This window comes from Callospermophilus lateralis, chromosome 10, assembly GCF_048772815.1.
Source record: "Callospermophilus lateralis isolate mCalLat2 chromosome 10, mCalLat2.hap1, whole genome shotgun sequence".
Taxonomy (NCBI): Eukaryota; Metazoa; Chordata; class Mammalia; order Rodentia; family Sciuridae; genus Callospermophilus; species Callospermophilus lateralis.
In genome coordinates, this window is record NC_135314.1 from 54,447,974 (window position 1) to 54,470,956 (window position 22,983).

The following is a 22,983-nucleotide window of genomic DNA, read 5'->3' on the forward strand; positions in this document are numbered from 1 at the left end:
AGCTCCTTGCAAACAAAGTAGCTCAGGGGAACTAAAGTAAGCAGCTAATGGCTCTGTTGAGGCAGCGACTCCTGTGGGTGGAGGATGGCTGGTGTTTCTGAATGTGGCTTTCTTGGCCTGAGTTTCCCCTTCCTGTTCAGCAAAGCCCGAGCAGCTCACCTCAAAGTAGGCGTCGTACTCAGCTACGATGTACTCCGAGCGCGGCTTATTCTGGCAGTACCACACGTAGATGTGCAGCTTCCGCTCCTGACAAAGCACAGGGAAAGATGGGGAATGCGACAGTCAGGTGTCTTGTGCCTTGTGCTCGCTCTCTGAGTGCTGAGCTATTCTACATATGGAGGTGGGAACAGGGGTGGCCCACACTTGGAAGAACACTGAGGCAGTTAGGAAATGTAGTGGGCCAGACCCCCACTTCCACATGGCCAAGATGGTTTAAGAAAAAAAACAAAACACAAAACAACCTCAGAGAGGGGAAAGAAGAAAAGTGAATCCAGGAAGAGCGGAAGAAAGAAGGAATTTTAAAGTGAATGGGGAGGAGTCAGTGTGTCACTCACATGTTTAATAAAGAGCTGGGCCAGTCTGTCTTGTTCTTGGATACATTTTTCCAGTTCAGCCAGGAAAAAACTAAAAGGGGAAAGAGTATAAAAGGAGGAAGTCACACTGCTTGGAATTCATTACCTCTCAATGGGAGATAAACGACAGGAGATTCCCTTCAAACTCCGTCTTTTACATCAGATGCAAGAAAAGGATTCCAGAGTCCAGGATTTCCCAGGATGCCCTGACCCTCAGGGCAGCCGGGACACTTACTCCTTATGCCAGTCATAAATCTGGTGAATGTTCCCAAATACGATTTTATCCTTCCCTCGCATATCCTCAGGAACGCCCTTCTCTTCTATCCTCTTCATGAAGCCCTGCAGGGGACAGGCAGTAGTTATAAGAGGATGCTCCTGAGAAAGCACCTGCGGGTCAAGGGTCAAGGCCACCTGGAGCACCCAGAGAAGCCCATGCTTTGTGTGAGTCTGAGGGTGATGCTGCTGTAGTTTTTCCTATTCAGCCAAGACTCTGCCCTTGGGCAGAGTGAGAGTCAAAACTTTTATGAAGTTTCTGGGTGCTTTCTTTGTCTTAGTGGTACAGCACATGCCTAGCATGCACCAGGCCCTGGGTTGCATCCCCAGCTCTGCCAAAAAAAAAAAAAAGAAAAGAAAGCCGAACAAAGAAGAAAACGATCCTCTCTCCTTCCCTGTCTCCTAACTCAAGTTAATTATATTTTTAAAGACTCAGAACTTGATATATCTGGCCTATAAATAAATCATAAAATGTTAACACTTTAGGCTCTGTAGCAGTCCTATGTCATCTCATTTCAGCTGTAAAATCAGGTTGTGAGGTTGTACAGGCAGCACATGGCCCAATCAGAGAGACAAATAAAAAAAAACCCAAGGTACCCATGTTACATTACTTTTAATCACACCACTGATGTCTGAATTTCCTGGATTTCAGTTTCTCAATCTCCAGATTCCCAAGGGGGAGAGTGACTTTCCATAAATTAGAATTCAGGTCCTCTCTTTGCCTGGTTAGTCTCTTTATCCAAAGCTCAGGATTGGCAAATACAGAGCCATCTATCAGCAGAGTTCACAGGATGAGGACTTAAAGGGCAACTGTTAGGAACCAGCAGGCAATTTAAACATTAGGAATTCAATTTTTAGACTTCCTATCTTTTTTTTAAGATGCTAAACAAAAGGGCTCTAAGCCATCTAAATTATCCATTTACTTCCTTAGGCTTTGTCCTCCAAAAAAGTGTCTAAGTTCCTCAAAAGTTAATCCCTATGGAGCTGGAGCTGTTGTATTTATTATCAATTTGATTCCTAACTGGGGACGTGTCACTCTTGCTTATTGGTGGCTTTTTCTTTGTCTGTCTCCTTGGTAGCTATGACATTCTCCTTGAACTCTAAGGAAACGTGTAAGCCCCAAGATTCTACTCAAAGTTACCTGGTTTGTGCCCAGGGTGCTCAGAATTCTGAAGAATATATGTTCACATGAGGAAACATCCAATAGCCTCTTAAGATCACAACTTGGTCACCCAAAACAAGGTGAAATGGATGCAACTCTAATCAAGAAGCTCCCCAAATGCTATAATATTTGTGCCCTTACCTCTCTCTAAATATCATAAATGTTTCAAGGAGAAAAGAAAAAAGTGCCTGCATATTACATTTGAATTATACCCTTTAAATCATCTTTGTGTGTGTGTGTGTATGTGTGTGTTTGTGTATGTGTGTGTGTGTGTGTGTGTGTGTGTGTGGTACTGGGGACCCAGAGGTGCTTTACCGCAGAGCTATATTCTCACCCCTTGTGTTTTTTATTTTGAGACAAGGTCTCCCTAAATTGCCAACGCTGGCCTTGAACTTGTGATCTTCCTGCCTCAGCCTCCTGAGTCTCTAGGATTACACACCTGGCTATCATTTTAATATGCATTCCTGAAAATACCCAGAGAGAGTAAAATACATGCAGCCATCAAGCTAACCCCCTGCCCATGTAGGGTCCAACCTGCTCCTAGTTGGGTGGCACAGACTCACTCTGCACCAGATACTCACCTCCACCACAATCCCCAGGTCCTTGACATAGTCTTTCTCTGTCTGTACCAGCTCATTCAGGACAAACCTGAGCAGGAGATGAAGAACAATGAGGGTTCCTCTTTATTGTTAAGCAAGAAGTCTTCACACTAGGGTCACAGTAAAGTTACTTAAACGCCTTAAAGCACCCCAGAGTTGCTCACTGCTGCTCTCTGAGGGCATGAGGCCAGCAAGGACTTTCCCTTAGCCAGCACACAAGTCAGTCAAGGAAGATGAACAACTGCTTTGAAATCCTCTTTCTATTTTCTATATCTCTTTCTCCCTGAATGACTGTAGAGACACAGGGCAGGAAGAACAACAACTACTTTGGCAAAACTGAGTTACAAAAGCTTTGAGGCCAAAGGATCAACATGAGACTCTTATTCCTTCGTTTGAGTTCCATTCTTCCTAAAGAGAGGAGAGAGACACTTGTTTGATAACAAGCTGTTAAGGCCCCAGAAATGCAGATATGGAGAGAAACTTTTACTTTATAATCTAGAAGCTACAATCATTCACATGGGTATCTATGGTAACTGGCTTGGAAAATCCCAGTCAAGGCCAGAAAGGCTGACTGCAGACATTCCTCACTCACAACTTTTAAGGCAGCGCTCAGTCCCAAGATGCAGGATTGAACAATGACAAGGACATTTACTTTCCTGGCTTTCTTGTTAATTATTTCTACTTCTTAGAGCATTTACTATAAGGCCAGTTACTTCATCTGGGTTTTCTCATTCTTGTAAAAAGATAGGTATTGTAAAGCGTACTTTATTTAATGAAAATACTCAAATGGAAAGATTAGGTAACTTGCCTAAGATTACAAAGTCAGGGACAGAAATGGGATTTGAACCCAGTAGTTCAAGAGTCCAAAGACTGAGCTCCTTCTTGTAGCTCACTGCCTGGCAAATGGCTGAGACTGGTTCATTGGAGTCCCAGAAGCCTCAGCCCCAAACACTACTCTTTTTCTGTCCAACAGTGAAGACCTATCCATAAAATGCTTTTGGCTGTGCACAGGGCAGGGGCTGCTCTGAGTCTACTGGAGTCTGACTCTTTACTATCTGATTTGAAAAGGTTTTGTCTGAAGCCACACAAGTACATTTTTGGCCCAAGTGGCAAAAAGGGTAAAGTTCTGAGATGTCAACCAGGGACCCCAGTGCCGGGGTTGTAACCATTTTGAACCCAGGAAGCAATTCAGCTGAAACTCTTGTTCTGTGTGACACTGAGGAGCCACCAAATCCCCAGGGTCTAGGGGCCTTGGGAGCCAAAGAAGGAAGCAAAGGAACACATGCTTCTTTATCAGCCTGCTCAACACTTCCAACCAGTTCCCTCCAGCCCAGACCAGCGAGTGTTTCAGGCCACAGGAAGGAACTGGCAAGGCCAAATATATAAAGCATTCAAATATATCTTTAGCATGACCCAAGTACCGCTTGGAAGACAGTGGTTAAAGAAAACCATAGGAAAATGAGAGTGGGAATTTAGGGCTGGGAGGGGCCTGTGGAGATGAGGTCTACTGCTCTGTCTCCACGTGATATTTTTATCTTTAGCCATTTGCTGACACATTGGGGCTGGCTAGGCTTGTCAGCCTCTAGGGAAGGGGACTTGCACCAGGTCTGCTTGGGAGCCTTGCCTTTTTCCCTTAAGGGGCTGGTGAAGTATCTGGGGGAGATTAAGACACATTAAAAGACATTCTGAAAAGTTACCTCAGAGATTTAAATTATATTCATCTTAAGGCAGTACAGGATTAATTGCCAAATGAATGAATAATAAATTACTGTCCATGTTCAATTCTTATCAGTAAAAGCTACAAATAAATGTTGTTCTTTGGTCCCTGTGAAATTCTTCCAGCTACAGGTTGGGCCCACTTCTAACCCTCTCTCTTTCATAGTGGTAGGGAAGGGCTGGTCTCCCACAGGAAACCCGGTAGAGCCTTGGCACTGGCTGTTCCCTCTACCCAGAACACTCTTCCTCATGGCTAACTCCTTACCTCCTTCTGGTTTTTGTGCAAATGGCAGAACCACTTAAAACTGAAGCCTGGCCTCATTCTTGATCTCCCTCACACTGCTCTTTTCTTTTTCCAGCTTCTGACATACCACCTAATTAATTTTGTTTGTCCTACTTCTGCCATATATATCAAAATGACGATATACAGTAAAAGGGATGAGACTGTAGGGTAGATTTCAGGATAGCTCAGGATGTGGAGAAATAGGGGCTTTGGTGAGAATGAGATGAGGGAGGAGAGATGGGTCCCTGGGTAAAAAGGCAACACACTCTTGTGGTCCATGGTAGCAAAATCAGACAATATCATATTTGGACAATGGCTGACATAATTCTCATAGGCCTGGTCAACATGAGTGAGACTAGTGTTTGTCTTTGCTAAGGACCATTGGCCACCTTGTGGGTCACTTCCCTGATGAAAACTTTTGTTTCCCTGATATAAGCCTTGTTTTGGCTTGACTGATGTAAGCTAAGGAGAACCAGTTTTGTAAAAGTCCTAGGAAATTTCCCTGTGGAAATGACATTTCTCAATCTTGATTCCATTTACCAACTTCTTGGGGTTCTTCCTAAGCACCCATAAAGTTGTGGGAGTAAGTATGAAATTACAGAGTCTGCATGCCTCTTGTTTTTCCCCACTGTGAGGGGACAGTCCTGCTTTGACACAAGGCTCTTGCTAAGATGTTTCTATTTTTTTTTTCCTAGGAAACAAAGTCCTAAATGTTCACTCGACACATTTCCCAGTAACAGAAGGATTTAGCCCCACTTATTTTTTTTTTTATAACTGATTTAACAAAATGTGCTTTTTTTGCTTTGAGGTCTATCCCTCCTACTCCCTTATCAATTTGCAGTGACTTGGCAAAAGGAGTGATTAATTTGAAGGAGAAGGGCAGACTAACAGCAGAGAGAGACCCTTCCCATCTGCCTACCCTACTCTCACTGCTGCTCACGATTTCACACTGAGCCATGTTTAAGACTTATTGGCAGCTGGCTTCCAGCTCAGCCAAACTCTGAATAAGAAAACTAAAGTAAGGGAGGAGTTATGGTTCTGTATTACTGGCATCCATATCTTCCTTACCATCTCACGTAACAGGAGGCATATAACCCGGACCTTGCATTGCACAAGGATCTCTGTGAAACAGACTGCAATGTGAACTGTATTTTACCACTAGCCTTCAAAGTGGAAAGGCAGTTTTTGTAGAACTAAATGATGCAGAATTAAAGCCCTTGGGGAGGGGTTGAGATGAGCCCTACCTGGCAGTACTACAGCTTCCTCTTCTAATCTCTCACTTGCCTATACTTGGGGCATATCGCCTCCAGATGACTTCCACCAGATTTTCTGCCATGATTAGGGATTCTCTGGTACTACAGACCCATTTTAGTGGTCCCACAGTTTCCCTTTTATCAGCATGTTTAATATTTCTATCAGATCTTAGTTAAAACCATACTTTGTCATTAATAGCTGCTACTTAACAGAAGACACTTCAGCCTTAACTTCTTCAAGACAGTGCCAAAGTAGCTCACTGTTCACCACTGTTTCACAGAATAGATCTGAGTCACCTTCATTTCTGTCTGAGATCAGTAGAAGCACAGCGTGGGGAATCCCTAAGTACCCCCAGCCCTTCACCACGGTCCGCCACACCTGCAAGAGTGGGATCTGGGAGTTACTTACATCCTGCCTCGAAGGGCCTTGGCTTTCTGTTCTTCTTCCAGGTTTCTAGGAGGAGTGGGTGGGGTCATCCCCTCATTTAGGCAGCCTGTAGGGTCTTTCAAGCTCCCCAGGTAGGAGCCTCCTTCAAGAGTCTAAAAAGACAAGAACAAACAGCTTCAGAGAATTGTACACTGAAAAGTCACTTGGAAGCCCTGTGTCCCCCAGTCTGCCCACAACCAGCTTGAGAAATAACAGCCAAGGCTGTTCTCACTGATTCACAGTGAAGCATTAGGACACCAGAGACTTCCACCCTCTTGCAGCAGGGAGCTCTGAGCTGTCGCCTTCTTAGGCAATCAGGATGTCCTTGGCCAACTTTCCAGGCCTAATGAAATTGCCCATTGTCAAAGCAACTTATCTCTGTGTAAGGGCTCCAGAGGGAAAGCTAATCATTGCAATTCTGTACCAAATAAGGAGTTAGAAAAGAAAATCTGTTGTAAGGCCATCAAATGCAAATTGATAAGAGAGTGGGAGGGATAGACCTCAAAACAAACAAGCAGGGTTTTGTTAAATCAGTTATAAATCTTTTGAAGAGGACAAGAAATAATCTGTAGATTTAACCTTTTCAAAAAACATCTCTGCTAAGGTTATTTACCAATGGCTTCCTTTCATTTACTAATTCTTCTCATTTCTTTTAAATCAAGTGCTATAGAATCAGAAAAAAAGAAGTTAAATGGCTTAATACAGTCCTTCAAACTAGACAAATGAGAAGTTAGACTTTATTTATGTATGATGCATCAAAATGCAATCTACTGTCATGTCTAACTAAATAGAACAAATAAAAAAACTCAAAAAAATACAGTACTTTAGAAGGAACTAAGGGTGAGGAACAAAAATTCTAATTTCAGAATATTATATGGACAGCTAAAATGGTTCCATGCTTCAGTTTTTGTCAATTTTCAAATCAAACCTTCTCTCTACAGATTTCTGAGAAATAGACAGAGACAACAGTTGTCAACCTCTCTGAAAAGTTAAAAATGCTCTGCAATGGTGAGCCGCTTTCCCCCACGGACGTCACTAGTAACAGTAAGAACACTCAAAGAGGGTCCAAGCTAATACTTTCACTAGTGCCCTGGGAAGACCCAACCGACACCTACTATTTGATTATGTGAACTGACAGAAGCCACATGGAAAACGGTAATATGAGAGATCAAGGTCAAGGTGGGCAAATGTAAAACAAGCATGAGAGACAAATCCAAACCACCCAAGGCACCTGTCTACCCCAGCCACAGTGGCTAAACGGAGAGGTTTCACTTAGTAGTCTCTGAAAATGGCCCTAAAGTCACAAAGATCAAAAAAGTGTCATGCAAAAAGGTAGTAGGAACAACAGACTCAGCCTGATCTTACATGATCTGCACTTGACATCATCTGTCAGTAACTGCTGGGTTTTGTTTGTTTTTCTGTTGTGTGTGTGTGTGTGTGTGTGTGTGTGTGTGTGTGTGGCACTAGGCATTGATCCCACTCTATCACTGATACTACATCCTCAGCATTCCCACCACTTTTTTAAAATTTTGAGACAGGATCCCATTAAGTTGCCCAGACTATCCTCAAACTTGCTATTCTCCTACCTCAGCCCCCCATGGAGCTGGGATTACACACATGTGCCACCATGCCCAGTTTAGCTGCTGTATTTCAACATAGACCAAACAGAGGCAGGAAAGTCTGAAGAAAGGAAAAATAAAAGGAATGAGGATCCTGATGGGACACTATGTGACAAAGGATGGAAACTTGAATCTGAAAATCTGAACACTGAAAGAGATATCCACTTTTCCCTGGCCTCCCAAATAGACACAATATGCCAAACATGAATTTGTCACTAAGGCTAGAAATTAGAATTAAGAGCACAGGGTCTTCCAGCTGTACAGGGAGAATTTCTTTCTACTTGACATAAAGGTATTTACAGAACAAAGTAATCAGCTACGGAAGCCGTTACATCCAGAGCAGCAGTATTGGCTAAAAATAAAGAAAGGTCGAAGAGGGTTGAGCTACATTTATAGATACAGAGTCTGTAACCTGTTATTAAGGAAATTAGAGTGTCTGGTGCCGAGGCTTGACAAGCCAGTGGACAGGCAGGCTTTCCAGTGACATGTCCCCTGGTGCCATCACCAGAGACAGGCTTCTAGACAGATGGACCCAGCTGGTGACGGATCCCATTAGTGCCTCTTACTTTCTCCTCCTCTTCCCATTGTCTGTTTCAGTCTTTGTCCTTTAGCCTGCTGGATGGCAGGAAGGAGACTGCCAGGCCCAGGAAGCAGGCCTACAGCTCTGCTTACAAGATGCCCCCACGGCACATCCAGCTTGACATGGACCACTCTCAGCCCATCTAGAGAATGAAGGACATCTAAGGAGTCCAAAGTGTCACATAGTAAAATGCATTCCATGTCCTTCAGATTGTTCTGTGAGCAAAGAAGCCTAAGTACTACTGGGGCAGTACTCTCACGCACAGAGTTAAAATGGTAGTTCAGTGAGAGCAGGAAGAGGGAAATAAAGGGCTTGGCTAATCGGTATGCTGGGTAATTTGCCTTGAATCATGGAGTTAGCTATAATGCTGGCAGTCATTCAAGAGTGATTCCCTCTGAAGACCTAGTTACCTGTGTTAGAGTTGGATATTAGGCTCCAATCAAGGGCAAGTAAAGGTGACCTGCAATTAGTGCTTCTCCTGGAGGAAACAGGCCAGTTTTCTGCCACAGTGAGAACTTCTGCCCCACTTAAGATTTGCAATATGACCTATGCACATCCTCCTGAATATTTCAAATCATCTCTAGATTACTTATGATATCTAATACAATGTAAGTGCTAATAAGTAGTTGCTATACTGTATTGATTAGAGAATAAAGACTAGAATAATGACATGTTCAGTACAGACACAAAATTTTTCTTAAATATTTTCAATCTGTAGTTGGTTGAATTCATGAATGTAGAACCTGTGGATACAGAGGGACAGTCATTGAGAAATGAAATGGGAGGACATTCCAGGCAGCAGCAGCCCAGAGAGTAAAGTCATGGGGTGAATGAACCATGTGGGGCAGCCCAGAAGCAGCAAGCCCCAGGGCAGGCAGAGGAGAGAGGAGGGACCAGTAAGTGACTATGTTATGGGTGCTGGCATGAGGAGGTGCTAGAGAAGAAAGAGCTAAGGAGTGGAAAAAGAGAGAGAGCAAGTGCTGGCAAAGAGAAAGGGGAAAGAATGGTGAGAATGAAAATGGAGAGTGGTGTAGCCATTATGAAAAACAGTATGGAGGTTCCTAAAGAAAATTAAAATAAAACTGTCACAAGACACACAATTGACAGGACTGGGTATATGCATGCCCAAAGGTTATGAAACAGCACCTTGTAAACATATTTGCGCCTCTATGTTCAGTGCTGTACTATTCACAGTAGCTAAGATGTGGAAAAACCTTAAGTGTCTGTTGGTGGATGAATGGATAAAGAAACTGTGGTAGGGTGTGTGTGTGTGTGTGTGTGTGTGTGTGTGTGTGTGTATGTGATATTTTTCAGCCTTAAGAAAGGAAATTCTGGGGCTGGGGTGTGGCTCAGAGGTAGACCACTCGCCTAGTATGCGTGAGGCACTGGGTTCAGTCCTTAGCACCACATAAATATAAAATAAAGATATTGTGTCCACCTATAACTAAAAATAAATAAATAAATAAATATTTTAAAAAAAGAAAGGAGGGCTAGGAATGTGGCTCAAGCAGTAGTGCGCTCGCCTGGCATGCGTGCAGCCCGGGTTCGATCCTCAGCACCACATACAAAGATGTTGTGTCCACCGAAAACTAAAAAATAAATATTAAAAAAAAAAATCTCTCTCTCTCTAAAAAAAAAAAAAAAAAAAAAGAAAGGAAATTCTGCCATTTTCCACAACATGGGTGAAGATCATGCTAAGTGAAATAAACATCTAAAGAAAGAGAAATTATTGCATGATCTCACTTATATGTGGAATCTTTTAAAAAAATGTCAAATATATAGAGATGAATAAAATAGTGAACTGGGTGTCTTGTGAGTTCAAAGTCAGCCTCAGCCACTGAACAAGGCCCTGAGTAACTCAATGAGACTCTGTCTCTAAATGAAATACAAAAAAGGGCTGGAGATGTGACCAGTGGTTAAGTGCCCCTGAGTTCAATCCCTAGTACCAAAGAGAGAGAGAGACAGAGAGAGAGAGAAAGAGAGAGAGAGAATAAAATAGTTATTTGGGGGTGGGAGGAGAGAGATCAAGTGAAAAAAGAGGAACTATACAGATCAAAGGATACAAAGTAGCAGATATATAAGATGTAACAAGCTAGATCCCGAGATTTAATGCACTATCTGAGGACCATTGTTAGTAAAGGTATATTATATTAAGGGTTTTTGTCAAATAAGTAGATTTAAGTTGTTCTACACATAAGAAAAATAATGTGTGGGATGATGGTTATATTAATTTGTTCTCTATAGTAACTATTTAACCATCTATGTGTATGTCATAATATTTTGTGGTAACCTCAAATATGTACATAAAATATTTTTTAAAACTTGAATAATATTCTCTGGCCAATAAACATTAGATTTAAGTCATTCCTAGGCAAACTTGGGGTGGGTATGGGAACAACTGATAGTGGAAAAACTGAGGTGTGGATTTTTCAGACAAATGACATTTCAGGTTTGTGATTTGGGGGTTGAATTTTTTTTATTTTTGATGGAATTCTAAATTTTTCTATTCTGACAAGCATCTTAGAAATTTCTTCCACAAAGGAATTCCAAATGAATCCAGTTCCTAAAAACGTATACCTCCACTGTGGATATGATGGGACCATTATTTTTTTTCCATCTAGACCAGAAAGTTTGCTAACTCCACCCCATTTGCAGGGGCCTGCTTATCAGTTTATAAAGCACGTTCCTGCCTACTCAGTCATCATTACTTGCTTGAGATTAGGTTCAGGTGAACAGAATCATCACTGATAAGTGAGATAAAGGAGAGGCCAAGTAGACCAATTCACTTTCCCAAGGCAACTTATAAAACAAGCCAATTCATGTAACATGTACAAGTACAGCCTGGTCCTTGCCAGGTTCCTCTGTGGCCCATGAGGCTGGCCAGGGAAGTAAATGCTAGCACAGCAAGAGAACCAAAGGGTGGCAAGCCTTGCTGACACAGACAGGGCACACTGTCAGGATGCCAGGCCACCAGATGGACTCAAGAAGAGCTCACGACTGGCTCAGTGCTGCCTAGAGGCAGAGGACTCTTAGCAAGCATCCAGCAGGGTCATCTGGAGTCCAGTGACCTGTTTTGGCATGCCACCTGATGATGAGCTCAGAGAGGGGCTTCTTTTCTGAAAGTGTGATCTTCTGTGCCAGGCAGGGTAGAATCCTGGGGCTTCAGGACCACAGTTTAGAGATACACTCTCACATGGCCAGGAAGCTCTCATTCCTTACACTTGTCATTCCTTACACAAGTCCTACAGACTGCTAAACAATTACCCTGCAATATCTACCCAATGGCCAATCTATTAGCAGCCATAGTTTTCACTTTCCCAGCACCACACTGGGCAATGGGAGATGAGGATGATGCAGTTCCCTTTGCCCTCACAAGGCTGCTGAAGTGGCCAGGAGCTAACATTTGCAGGTGCCTGCTTATCAGTTTGTAAAACACGTTTCTGCCTACTCAACCATCAGAATTACTCTTCTGAGATTAGATTCAGGTGAACAGATTCATCATGGATAAGCGAGATAAAGGAGAGCCCAATACACTTTCCCAGGGCTATATTACAGGTAGCAGAAGTAGAATGGAAACCTGGGTCTTCAGGTTCCTTACATACTTTATACCAGCGATAGCTGTCCACAGATCTAGGAAAAAAACTTTATTAAAAATCATATGGGGTGCTGGGCGTGGTGACACACACCTATAATTCCAGCAACTGGGGAAGTTGAGGTAGGAGGACTGCAAGTTCAAAACCAACCTCAGCAACTTAGCAAAGCCCTAAACAACTTAGTGAGACCCTGTCTCAAATTTTAAAATGTTTAAAAAGGGCTGTGGATGTAGCTCAGTGGTTAAGCACTCCTGGGTTCAATCCCAGGACCCCCTCCAAAAAAAAAAAAAAAAAAAAATCACACATGGATAGCAGAGGGAGATCTTACTCCTGGCTCAAAGTTAAAGACAATACCTTAACACACAAACCAGAAAGTATGTTAGTATGCTAGCTCTGTTGGTGGTTCCTGGGCAATGAAGATCAGCGCTCACACTGAGGCAGAAGCTTTGATGCAACAATGACTACGTGGCCATAAAGCAACAGGAGCAGCTTTGGTGCATGGGGACAGGAGGTACTCCTGCCCCTCAGGTACAGCTATAGGGCAATTGAATTCTAAGTGCAGAATTTGGGGCCACTGCTTGAGCAACCAATAAGGAAATAAAAAAAAAAAAACACAACTATGGATAAAGGTTTAAGCTAACTGATGTTTCTGTAAAATGGACTCTGCACATTGAGAAGGACTTTGATAGTTCTTCTTTACCTACCCTAAGAAAACTCGCACCTGCGCACCTAGGTCCTGCCCTCTGGAGCAGCCCAGGCAGACCAACCCTTCAGTCCCACTGCAGTGCTTCAGTAATTGGAAGACGGCTCTGCCATGCTTCTAACTTCTCCCCAAACAGAGTCTCTGTCTCTTTAACCTGACATGGACAACATGGTACTGTTTACCTCCTCTTGGGCTCTTCCAGTTTATTCAAGATCATTCTAGAATGCTGCATTTAGAATACAATGTATTACACACCACTCACGTGTGGTCTGAATAGCACAATGGAACTATTACTTCTCTTGACCTATACATTGTACTTTCATTAACCAAGTCTATGATAACATTGGATATTTTGGCAGCTTTCACACTGTTTTATTTGATCAAATAAATATTCCAAAACTTTTATGGGCTCTACTTTTTTTTTTTTTTTTTCCTTCCAAGCCAAGGAACTGATGAGGAATAGGAACAGGAGTCTTAGAGGAGAAGAGGCAACTTAGTGTTCTCACACATGGCTGGAATAGTCTCAATTTTCTGTTGCTCCACTGCTGTCCCACAGTGGGATGGGAAGAAAGAGAAAGTGGAGGGAAGGTAAAAGAATCAAATTTTGGTGACATGATTAGAAACAAAGCCACTACTTTCTTACTCCTTTCTTAAGATGCACTTGGTTTCATATGTTAAGCCAAAGAAATCTCTGTAATTCTGGGCTCACTGGAGGTCCTTAAGGAGCAGTTATTGGTGGAAGTTAAAGCCCTTGTTATGGTAAACTCATTGCAGTAACAATATTCATTCAATAGACATTGATTGACAGCTGGTTACAGGGTTGATCAACTCCAATGCCATCCCACTCTTCCCCTTCTTTGGGAAATCTGTTCTTATGGGACTTGTCAACAACTCTGCTCAGAGGCATAACAGATTCACTGATCACACAAACTAGAGGACTGAGGAGACTCTCAATAGCACAAGTCAGCAATATCAGGGGAAAGGTAACCTAAAATATTAAAAAAAATCTGGATTTAAAAACATTTCCTTTTTAATTGTAGATGCCTTTATTGAATTTATTTTTTTTTATGCAGTGCTAAGGATTGAACCCAGTGTCTCATGGCAAGCATTCTGCCACTGAGCTACAGCTCCAGCCCCTGGATTTTTTTGAAACAAGTATTCATGAAGAACCCATTAAGTATAAAAGACTCCTGTATACAACTGGAGGAAAAAATATGAATGTCCTAAACGACTTATCATCTAGCTGGGGAGGTAAACTGCAAGTGAAAACATCATGGTATTTTAACAAATGGCACAACAGAGCCGTCTAAGAGGTGCCCCAAGTAGCATCTGGCATTTGAAACTGCAGCTGGATTTCAGAGGACGTTTGGCCTGGAGTGATCAGGGAAGTCCTTGTGGAGAGATGAGTTTGAGTGGGACCTTGAAGGTCCATTATGCACTAGATAAGCAAACACAAGAGGCAGAACACTCTGGAGAAGTGAAGTGGTAGGAACAAAAATGCAAAGGGAGCAAAGCCAAACGTGTGACTTTGAAAAGTCAGTGGTGACCATGAGAGCCCTTGACTCCCGCTGGGAGGACAAGGAGAGACAGCAGAAAAATGGGCAGGCGCAAAGAGTCTGACGCTTGTAACTCAAACCACCAGCCATTTTTTTTTTCTAATTTGAAAGGAAAATTTGGTAGGAAAAGAATAAGATCATATGTGTTAAACCTCATTTATACACTATAAAGCTGGCATATCTGAAAAGGAAGTCACTGGAATCAAAATTATCGGCAGCTTGCTCTAGAGAGGACGCTCCATCTCCCTCTAATTCTTGGGCCTGGCGGAGAAAGGTCTAAACAGTGGTGATTAACAAGACTTCCCAGCAGAAGCCTGGTAGGAGCACAGGCTTTTATCTTAATGAGATTGCAGGAAAAGCCAAATGGGTGACACAGATGAGAAACAAAGGAAAATGCTTCAAATTGTCATCTTACAGTGATACTTAGACATCAAAGCCTGGGAATGGAGGGCAGCTCTGTCCTAATGAACCATCCAGAAATGAATTTTCACCAGCACTTTGCCAAAGTCCCGAGACAGCTCAGACTGACCACCTTGCCCTCGGTGGTGTGATGGGTCCACTAGATAGTAACAGGCTAGACCAGCTGTCAGTGCTTATGTTCAGTTTTTCCTCCCACGATGGAGACAGGCACTAGGTCTCTTGATTTTTTTTCTGGGGGGGTGGGTACTGTGGATTGAACTTAGGGGCATTTGGCCACTGAGCCACATCCTCAGCCCTATTTTGTACTTTATTTAGAGACAGGGTCTCACTGAATTGCTCAGCATCTTGCTTTTGTGAGGCTGGCTTTGAACTCACGATCCTCTTGCCTCAGCCTCCTGAGCTCTGGATTACAGGCATGCGCCACCATACCCTATTCCCTTGTTTTTTTTTAGTGGTGAGATACCTATACATGTTTGCCCATTCCCCTTTAGAACCAGCAATCTTAATTTTGCAAGACTTTGCAAGCTAGAAACTTCCTAAATAAAAACATTTTGTATTTTCAAAGACCCACCTGTCTCAGCAGCCCAGTGCGCCAGTTTCAGAGTATCCAGACCAGCTTCAGAGTATCCAGACACGTCAGTCACTGACTAAAGGTCACTTGCCTGGGGGCCAGCGGGTCAGGCTTACTGTGAGGCTTGTTTGTATGGGATACTTTATGTCTTTTGCTAATATCACAACCCCATAAAGGCCTATTAATTTCCCATGCCCATTCCAAAACAAAGCCAAGAAGGATTTTGGGGCACAGGTTTTCAAAAACCATCATTATTGGAAATAATTCTACAGGAGGGATGAAGATAAGTGCAAATGAGAACCTGGAATAGATTCAAGGCCCTGGGAGCCGCATGGAGGTGACACGCACACAGAACTGCCTCCACTGGACCCCCACTTACCAGCTTGCTTTTGACCAACTTTTCTATTGCACTGACAAGGTCTGCAGCAGTAGGTACTTCTGAGGAAGCCTGCCGGGCTGCTAGCAAAGAGGAGGACTGCAAGACATTGGGCAGCAAAGGAAAAGCAGATTAGCAAGGAATGAGGAACAGCAATTAGAAAGCCAAACAGAAAGTCCAAAGCTCAAGGCAGGCAAGGAAAGGAAAGCTCTGTGTTTAGAGGGAAGAGGCAACAGACGGAAATGGGGTTAAGAGTAGTGGGGTGGAGCAGGCCTGCCCAACCCCTGGGCAGGAAGTCTTGGCAGCAGCAAAGCATAGATGGGACTGCCTCTCCTTAGGCAGGCCTCCAAAGGAGCTGAGAGGAAGGGTCACTGAGTTCCTAGGGGGGCCAATAGGCAAGGGCAATACCTACTAATGGTAGGAGGCAGGGACAAATGCTCCAAGGGTAAATAGGACTTAAGCCACTATGGCTGCCCATTGCTTTCCAGGGTCCGCAAGCAATCCATCAACCCAGTCTCAAATGTGTTACTGCCTTACTATGGATCTTTACTGTGCCTAGAAAAATGCTAGGGGCAGGGCACTTTAGAGACCTGGAAGCTAGTCTTTACCTCCACCTACACCAGGGGTAAGGACTTGTCGGTATGGCTATTTGCTCAGTGGGCTGGGGATAACCTCTCGCTGGATGATGGCTTTTGTTTGCTTGCTTGATTTTTCCTTTCTCCTCTACCTGAGGAGAAGCTGGGGGAGAGATGGCCAAGCCTGCATGTATTGTCAGAGTGGAGGGCAGTGGTACCCAGGCCAACGCACGGGAATAACCACTGTGGACATAGAAAGTTGACTGTCCTGGCCTTGTCCTGACTTCAAGTTTCTCCCTTAAGTTAGGGGAAGAATTTCAAAGAAAACTCCCTTTCTAATGTAAGAGTTCCTTTTCAGTCTTTGCTTCTGAAATGTGGAAGAATCAAATAAGTACAATTAAGAACAATTATAACAATCTTTTTTTCCTCTCTTGGGGATGCAGGAAAATGCTCATGGTTTGGAAAACAAAGATATCATTTTTGATCTAGGAATGTTACTCCTGGGAATTTAGTCCAAGGACTGACATTAAAAGAACAAATACTATATACACATAGTGATCTGCAGAGGTATTATTTCAAGTAGTGGATTGGAAACACCCTGTTCGGATGTCCCATGAAGGGACTGGTCAAGCAAATTATGGAACATCAAAAAAGTAAAACATTCTCCAGGTATTATAAAGTTAAAGTCATGAAGGTAAAATTAATAAGATTCTAGGAAATGGCAGCAGATAAAGCATGGAGCACGTCATACACACACACAGTAACTGTAAAACACGCATGCATGTGAACAATGGTTAAACAAGGAGGATGATTGCACAATAGTGCAATGGTTGAACTTTTAAAAGTTTCTTTTATACTGCTGCAAAAATTGTTTTTAATAAGTCTAACTCCATTTGCTAGAAGTTCTGATGCTCATCCCAATTCCAAATATTGTGTACAGAAGTCAAACAAGCAGGACTGAGGAGAGTTAATGTAATAAAAGGGACTGTTGCCATTGGTCCTATTTCTGGCTAAGAAAAGGGCCACCCAAATATCTGGGGTACATCACACTCTTGGTTAAAAATTACCCAGAAACAGCACAATATCCACTTCTCCCAAACAAACTACATTTGAGGGAATCCAAGGGCGAGGGTGCGTGACCTCTTATCTTATGCAAGCTGGCTCCTCTGAGTGGAGGGCTGTGTGGGATGGCAGATACTGGGACATGAGAACCCCACTCCCATAGACATGTCACTGTTTACAGAACATTTTACAAGGGCAGAACTCTGGGAACACCAGCAAGCTTGTCCTCATTCCCATCTCAAGGTGAAGTGCAGGCCTCTCTGCCTCTGGGGATCCAGGATGGGCAGAATGCCATACTTCCTACTACTTTTCTTCCCAACAGTCCAGAGTCAGAGAGCAGAGCCACCAACATCACCTCAGGAGGGGCCATAACTGTGTGTGCTTCTCATGTGCAAGCCCCAGGGGCAGTCACCACCTCTTAGTCTTTGTCCTATTCCTAGACTGTCCTTTTAGCATAGCAAAGAGGAAGACCTGAAATAATGGTTGTGTATTAATAATTAAATGCAAGGCAGACAGAATTAATATAAGAGCTGGAATGTTAGAAACACAAAAGCCTCTGCAGACCTCCTTTGAATCTCATCCTAGGTGGGATCATGAAGGCTTGTTTCCTGCACACACATGGTGGGCCCACCACCTTGGAGGAGGCTGCCCCACAGAGAAACTAGAAGGCACAGGGGAAGCCTGAGGGACAGCGAGACAAGTAACCACCACCACCACCACCACCACCAAATGATGCTCCTAAAGCAAATGGAAAGGACAACCAAACACAAAACCACTTCCAGAGTCCAAGGTACCGGTCATACCATAGAGAAGGCAAGGAAAACCCCACTGATTAATGGCATGGCTATAAAAGAGAGAGGGACAGATAGCCAATGAAAGTGGCCCAATGCCCCAGATTAGTACCATGGGGTCAATTCCAACCATCCAGTCTGAGCCTCTGCTCCAGAATGACTGAGGTGACCCCTAGCGGGTCAGAGGCACAGGGGACAGGCTGTGGAATTTTGCAAAACAAAAAACTTGGGCAACCGAGCATATTAGGTCTGCCTACCTTTGACACCCCACTCTTCCCTTAGCAGTATTTCTACCTGTCTGCTGAGACTGCAGAATGTTAATAGCACAGGACTTGACTGGAAGTCACCATGATTCTATTTTAGAGTTGGGTATAGAAAAGACAACTAAAACAGATCATATGGTCAAGCACAATAACATGGTTGCCATCTAGAACCACCACAGATTCCTTCTGGGGACAAACAGTTCCTTTTAAGACTGCTGTTTCCAAAGACAGAGCCATTAACTTATATCAACAGAATGAGATTCCAGGCAGATATCCATTTTAAGAACTCTACATACACCCCTACACTGCCCAGAATGAAGCCAGACCTCCAGGATCGGGGCAGAGGACACCTAGAATCGCTATCACTGTGGATTCCCGTGGAGTAAGAGATAACAAGAGAGAGAGAACATCATTCTCTCATCACACACACACACAGAATGAAGTCCAGGGCATAAAGCATTACTTTTTCCACCGAGAAGCCAGAGGTCCTACCATCTCGTCCTGTGTGGGGTCGTTGTCAAAGATCTTCATGGGCGGAGGGAGGGGTGTGTGTGACTCTTCGTCTGGCTCATCTTCACCCCAACCTTTCTTGCTCTTCTAGAACAAAAGAGCAGCGTTAGCTATTGTTTCATAGAGCTAAGATACCAAGGGTTCAGACTTGACATACAAAAACATAAGACACGAGGAGGGTTCCTCTGGACACACAGGCCTTTCTTTGCAGCTGCAGTTTCTTTCTCTGTAATGTAGATACCCCTGCTTATCTCAAAGGACAGTGAGAACCAAATGGGGGTAAATATACCCCCCCCCCAAAAAAAAAAACCCTCAGAACGCTTCACAATCTATCTCACTGATTAGTCAGAAAAAGAGAACGCTGAAAGAAAAGCCAAGAGAGCTCAATTTTTTAAAAATTTATGAAGGGCTAGTAGAGCCGAATTGAAATGTCACCAGGCCCTATGCCACTTCCAGAGGAAGAAATGGCAGAGGGCATAAAATTACAACAAGAAGTGCGGGCGACCAGACTGCCCGTACCTCCATCACAGCTCTCCCCTCTGCAGCAACCTGGAGTTGTTTACTCCCTTTATACATGGCACTGCTCCAGACACCTGGGCACAGCTTAGTCTTCTATTTTCATAATGAAATGGTCTCCATTCTTTCACTGTTAGTCTGAATAGGTCTGGACAGTTTTGGTGTAGTCCTCAGTAGAGGCAGGTGACCAACTGCCACCCTCAGGCCAGGCCCCTAACTCTAAATATGGCAAAGTGGTTTCTGGCTGCTGGATATGCCCGGTATTGGTTATTCTCTGATGAATGGGTCACAGATCGAACTCCTCACTGAGGCTCAAGATGACAAGCTCTTGGAGACTGGCTAGATTACAGAACCGTGCAGGAGGCATGTCAGTGGTGCCTTCCAGATGGAGGGCTCTGGGGACCCCTAAGTACCTCGTCAGCGCTGTCTCCCTGAGGGGTGGTCTCATCCCCAGGCTTGGGAGAGCCCAGGTCGAAGCTTTTCCGACCATCGCGTACTTTCTTCTGTTTTTTAATGTTTCCATCTGCTTTCCCGCTGTTGAGTCGACGCACAGGACTGGTGAGCCACTTCTTCAGGGTGTTGGTGGAACGCTTGGGACCAGGGGAACTGTGGATGGAGTTCAGGGAAGGCTGAGCCTGCAAGTTGGCCACGGATTCAGATTTGCCTCCATTTTCACTGGAGGAATGAGAGTATGCATCTGAGGAGGAAGAACAGACAGACAGAGCCACATCAGAGGCAGTTAAGGCAGGATGCTGATCTGGGAGTAAGACAGCTCCATCCTCAGGAAGCTAGGGCACAAGACAGAAGGTCAAGGCCAGCCATGGACTCCAGGCGAGGACCAGCAATAATGGCTGACATTTGATTTTTAACATGCGAAGCACCATCCAGGTATTGTGCAGATAAAAACTCCTGCCTCCATGGAGCTTACATTCTGGTTAGAACAATGGACCAAGATAACAATAAAATAAGTAAAATGTAAAGCATGAGAAGAGCTATGTTGAAAAATAAAACAGTTGGTCAGGGAAAGTCTTGGGACTTGACTGTAGAGTGCAGACCTAAGGGTAGTGAAGGTGAACATGTGGTCATCTGGCAGAGGGTTTTCCAGGCAGGCAGGCAGAAGAGCCAGTACAGAGGTCCCAAGGTAGGACCTAGGGTGTGCTGGCGGTGGCTTCAGCAGAGTGAATGAGGGGGACAGCATAAGAAGGACTTAAGAGAAGCAGCAGGTACTGAGCCAAAGGGGCTGGGTGGCCAGCATTATGCATTTGGCTTTTACCTGGAGAGAAAACCATCAGAATACTAGCCAGAGTGATGTGGTCTGCCTTACATTTTAAAAGGTCAGTCTAGTGTCTATAGGTTGAAGGCAGTGGAAACAGGGAGGGGGGCTGAGGCTGCCATACTATCTAGCTGGAGGACGTTGGTGGCTACTAGGAGGGCTGAACAAGTGCTTCTTAGAAGGGATTAGATTCTGGATATATTTTGACATGGCAGAGAGAGTTTTCTGACAAACTGCATGATAAATGAAAAAAGAGGAATCAGGTTAACTTTGGGTTTTACCCTGAACAACTATTAGGATAGGTTCCTGAAATGGGGAAGACTATGGAAGGAACAGGTTTTGGGGAGGGTAGATAGACAGGAGATCAGTTTCAGACATCTCTGAAAGTCCGTACCAGATGTGAGTGGAGAAGCTGAGCAGCAGCTTGATACAAGTCTAGAGATTAGGGGAGAAAGTGCTGGTGAGCTGGATGCTGGTGTAGAAATGGCGTTGGAAGCCATGAGGCTGGGTGATATCATCAAGGGTCATCCATAGGGATAAAAAAGAAGCTGGAGGACCAGGCCAGAAGCAGGGAGATGGAAGGACAAGGAGGCAGTCATGGCAGAGGAGTGGGTGTTCCTGGAGACTGGACCCAGTGAGTATTTTGTGGAGGAGGGAGAAATCTGCTGTGTTAAATGCTACTTGCCAGGTCAAGAGCACTGACCTGAGCATTACATCTTCAACTTAACAACACGGAAGTCATTGGTGAGTTTGCAAAAAACCCCAGCTGTAATGGAGTGGAGGGGGCCAAGCCTGATTAGAGAGAGTGCCAGAGAATGGGAGAGGAAGGAGTCAGAGTGGGGAGTTGTTTTGTTTTAAAGGGATAGTGATTGGAGATGAAGAGACTTTGTTTGTTTTGTCTTTTTTAAATGGGAGAAATCAGCATATTGTTTATAAGCTGTTATGCCATGAGCTGACTATTTTCAGTGTGATAATGTGCTTGCAATGGTTTAAGCCTTTTACATGGCCTATCTGATTTCCCTCTCAGGACAACTCTATGAGGAAGTTCTATTATCCTCATTTCACAGAAGAGGAAACTTCAGACTTGGAGAAACCAGTCAATTTGCCTAGGAACATCAGTTTGTAGGAACAGGGAGAGCTGTGAATGCCTGTTAGTGTTTCCTGGGCCCTTAAAGCCGGTGCCTCACCCAGTTCTCCAACCTCCCTGTTGTGGGGGAAGGATGAGGGTGGAGGTAGAGCAAGTCCAAAAAAAGCCACACTATTGTTGTGGGGCAGAGGGGCTAGAAAAGGTACTGGGCAGATGTGAGCATACAGGAAGAGCACCTCAGGCAAATCTCATTTAATTTCCCCCCAAATCCTTGACATCTGAAAACCCCTTAAACTCTGAGGTGATTGGCATTAGATTCCACCTAACTTGGCTTATAGAATAGCTTTGAGTTTTATTACAAAGGAAGCTCTTTAAGCCCACTTCCAATGTCTTCCTATTGTTTAGAGATGCTGTTCTTGGTTCTATTAGTGTGAGAAAGCTGGGTCCCAAGGCTTTCAGAAGCTGCAGAGCAGCATGAGAACATCAGTTTGCAAATCCAGATGCTAAGCAAGAATTACTAACCAATAACAATGTTATGGAGCATGGATCAGGTTGTGTGTTCTAAAAATATATGACATAGATTTTATTTTCAGAGACGTCCTGTCTAGCTTCACACATTCATCCACACATGATAATACAGAGAGGCAAAGTGAGTGTGTGTGGGGGGAGAATAAAAAAGCAAGACAGAGAAGGCAAAATAAAGATAAATTCACTTGGCAGTATGTGAGCAGTATGTGATTAATCGCGAGGGTCTGCCTGGACAGAGTTCAGAGGCAGGTCAGATCAGTAAGGGTGGGATTAGTCTGAAAAGGTTTCCTGGAAGAGATGCAGCCATACAGAAGGTGGGTGGCAGGGGTTGGGCGTATTCCCAAAGGAATAGGGTAGCCAAAACAAAAGCACAGAGCTAGGAAAACTGAAAAGCAAGTCAACCAGCCTATGGTAGATAAAATAAGATGTAATGGATGCAATTACATGAAAAAAAATGAATGGAGACGAAGAATCTGGATGGAAAGACTTGTGAGGATTCAATAATAAAATGGAGGAGTCTGAACCCTATTGTGAGACTCTACTGTGAGACAACATGATAAAAAGGTGTTTTTTTTTTTTTTTCATTTTTAAAATGAATCTGGACACTATATATATATATATAACATGTCCCAGAAAGAAGGGTTTAGAATCCAGAAGTTCACATGAGGACTGAGC

The 22,983-nt window shown here is 43.8% G+C and overlaps 1 protein-coding gene across 15 annotated transcripts in view; it reads right to left on the reverse strand.

Annotated features, from left to right (window-relative positions):
* Kalrn (kalirin RhoGEF kinase) overlaps positions 1–22,983 on the reverse strand; it is a 627,901-nt gene that overhangs the window by 57,667 nt on the left and 547,251 nt on the right. For 10 of the 15 annotated variants that reach the window (XM_076867942.2, XM_076867940.2, XM_076867939.2 and 7 more), the window contains 7 exons: positions 19,834–20,117; positions 18,887–18,991; positions 6,268–6,398; positions 2,589–2,655; positions 808–911; positions 555–624; positions 160–246 (listed from right to left, as the gene is read on the reverse strand). In XM_076867942.2, the coding sequence (XP_076724057.1) occupies positions 160–246; positions 555–624; positions 808–911; positions 2,589–2,655; positions 6,268–6,398; positions 18,887–18,991; positions 19,834–20,117 (848 nt within the window). The remainder of the gene's footprint in view (positions 1–159; positions 247–554; positions 625–807; positions 912–2,588; positions 2,656–6,267; positions 6,399–18,886; positions 18,992–19,833; positions 20,118–22,983) is intronic. The other 5 variants (XM_076867955.2, XM_076867941.2, XM_076867949.1 and 2 more) reach the window with 1 other exon arrangement.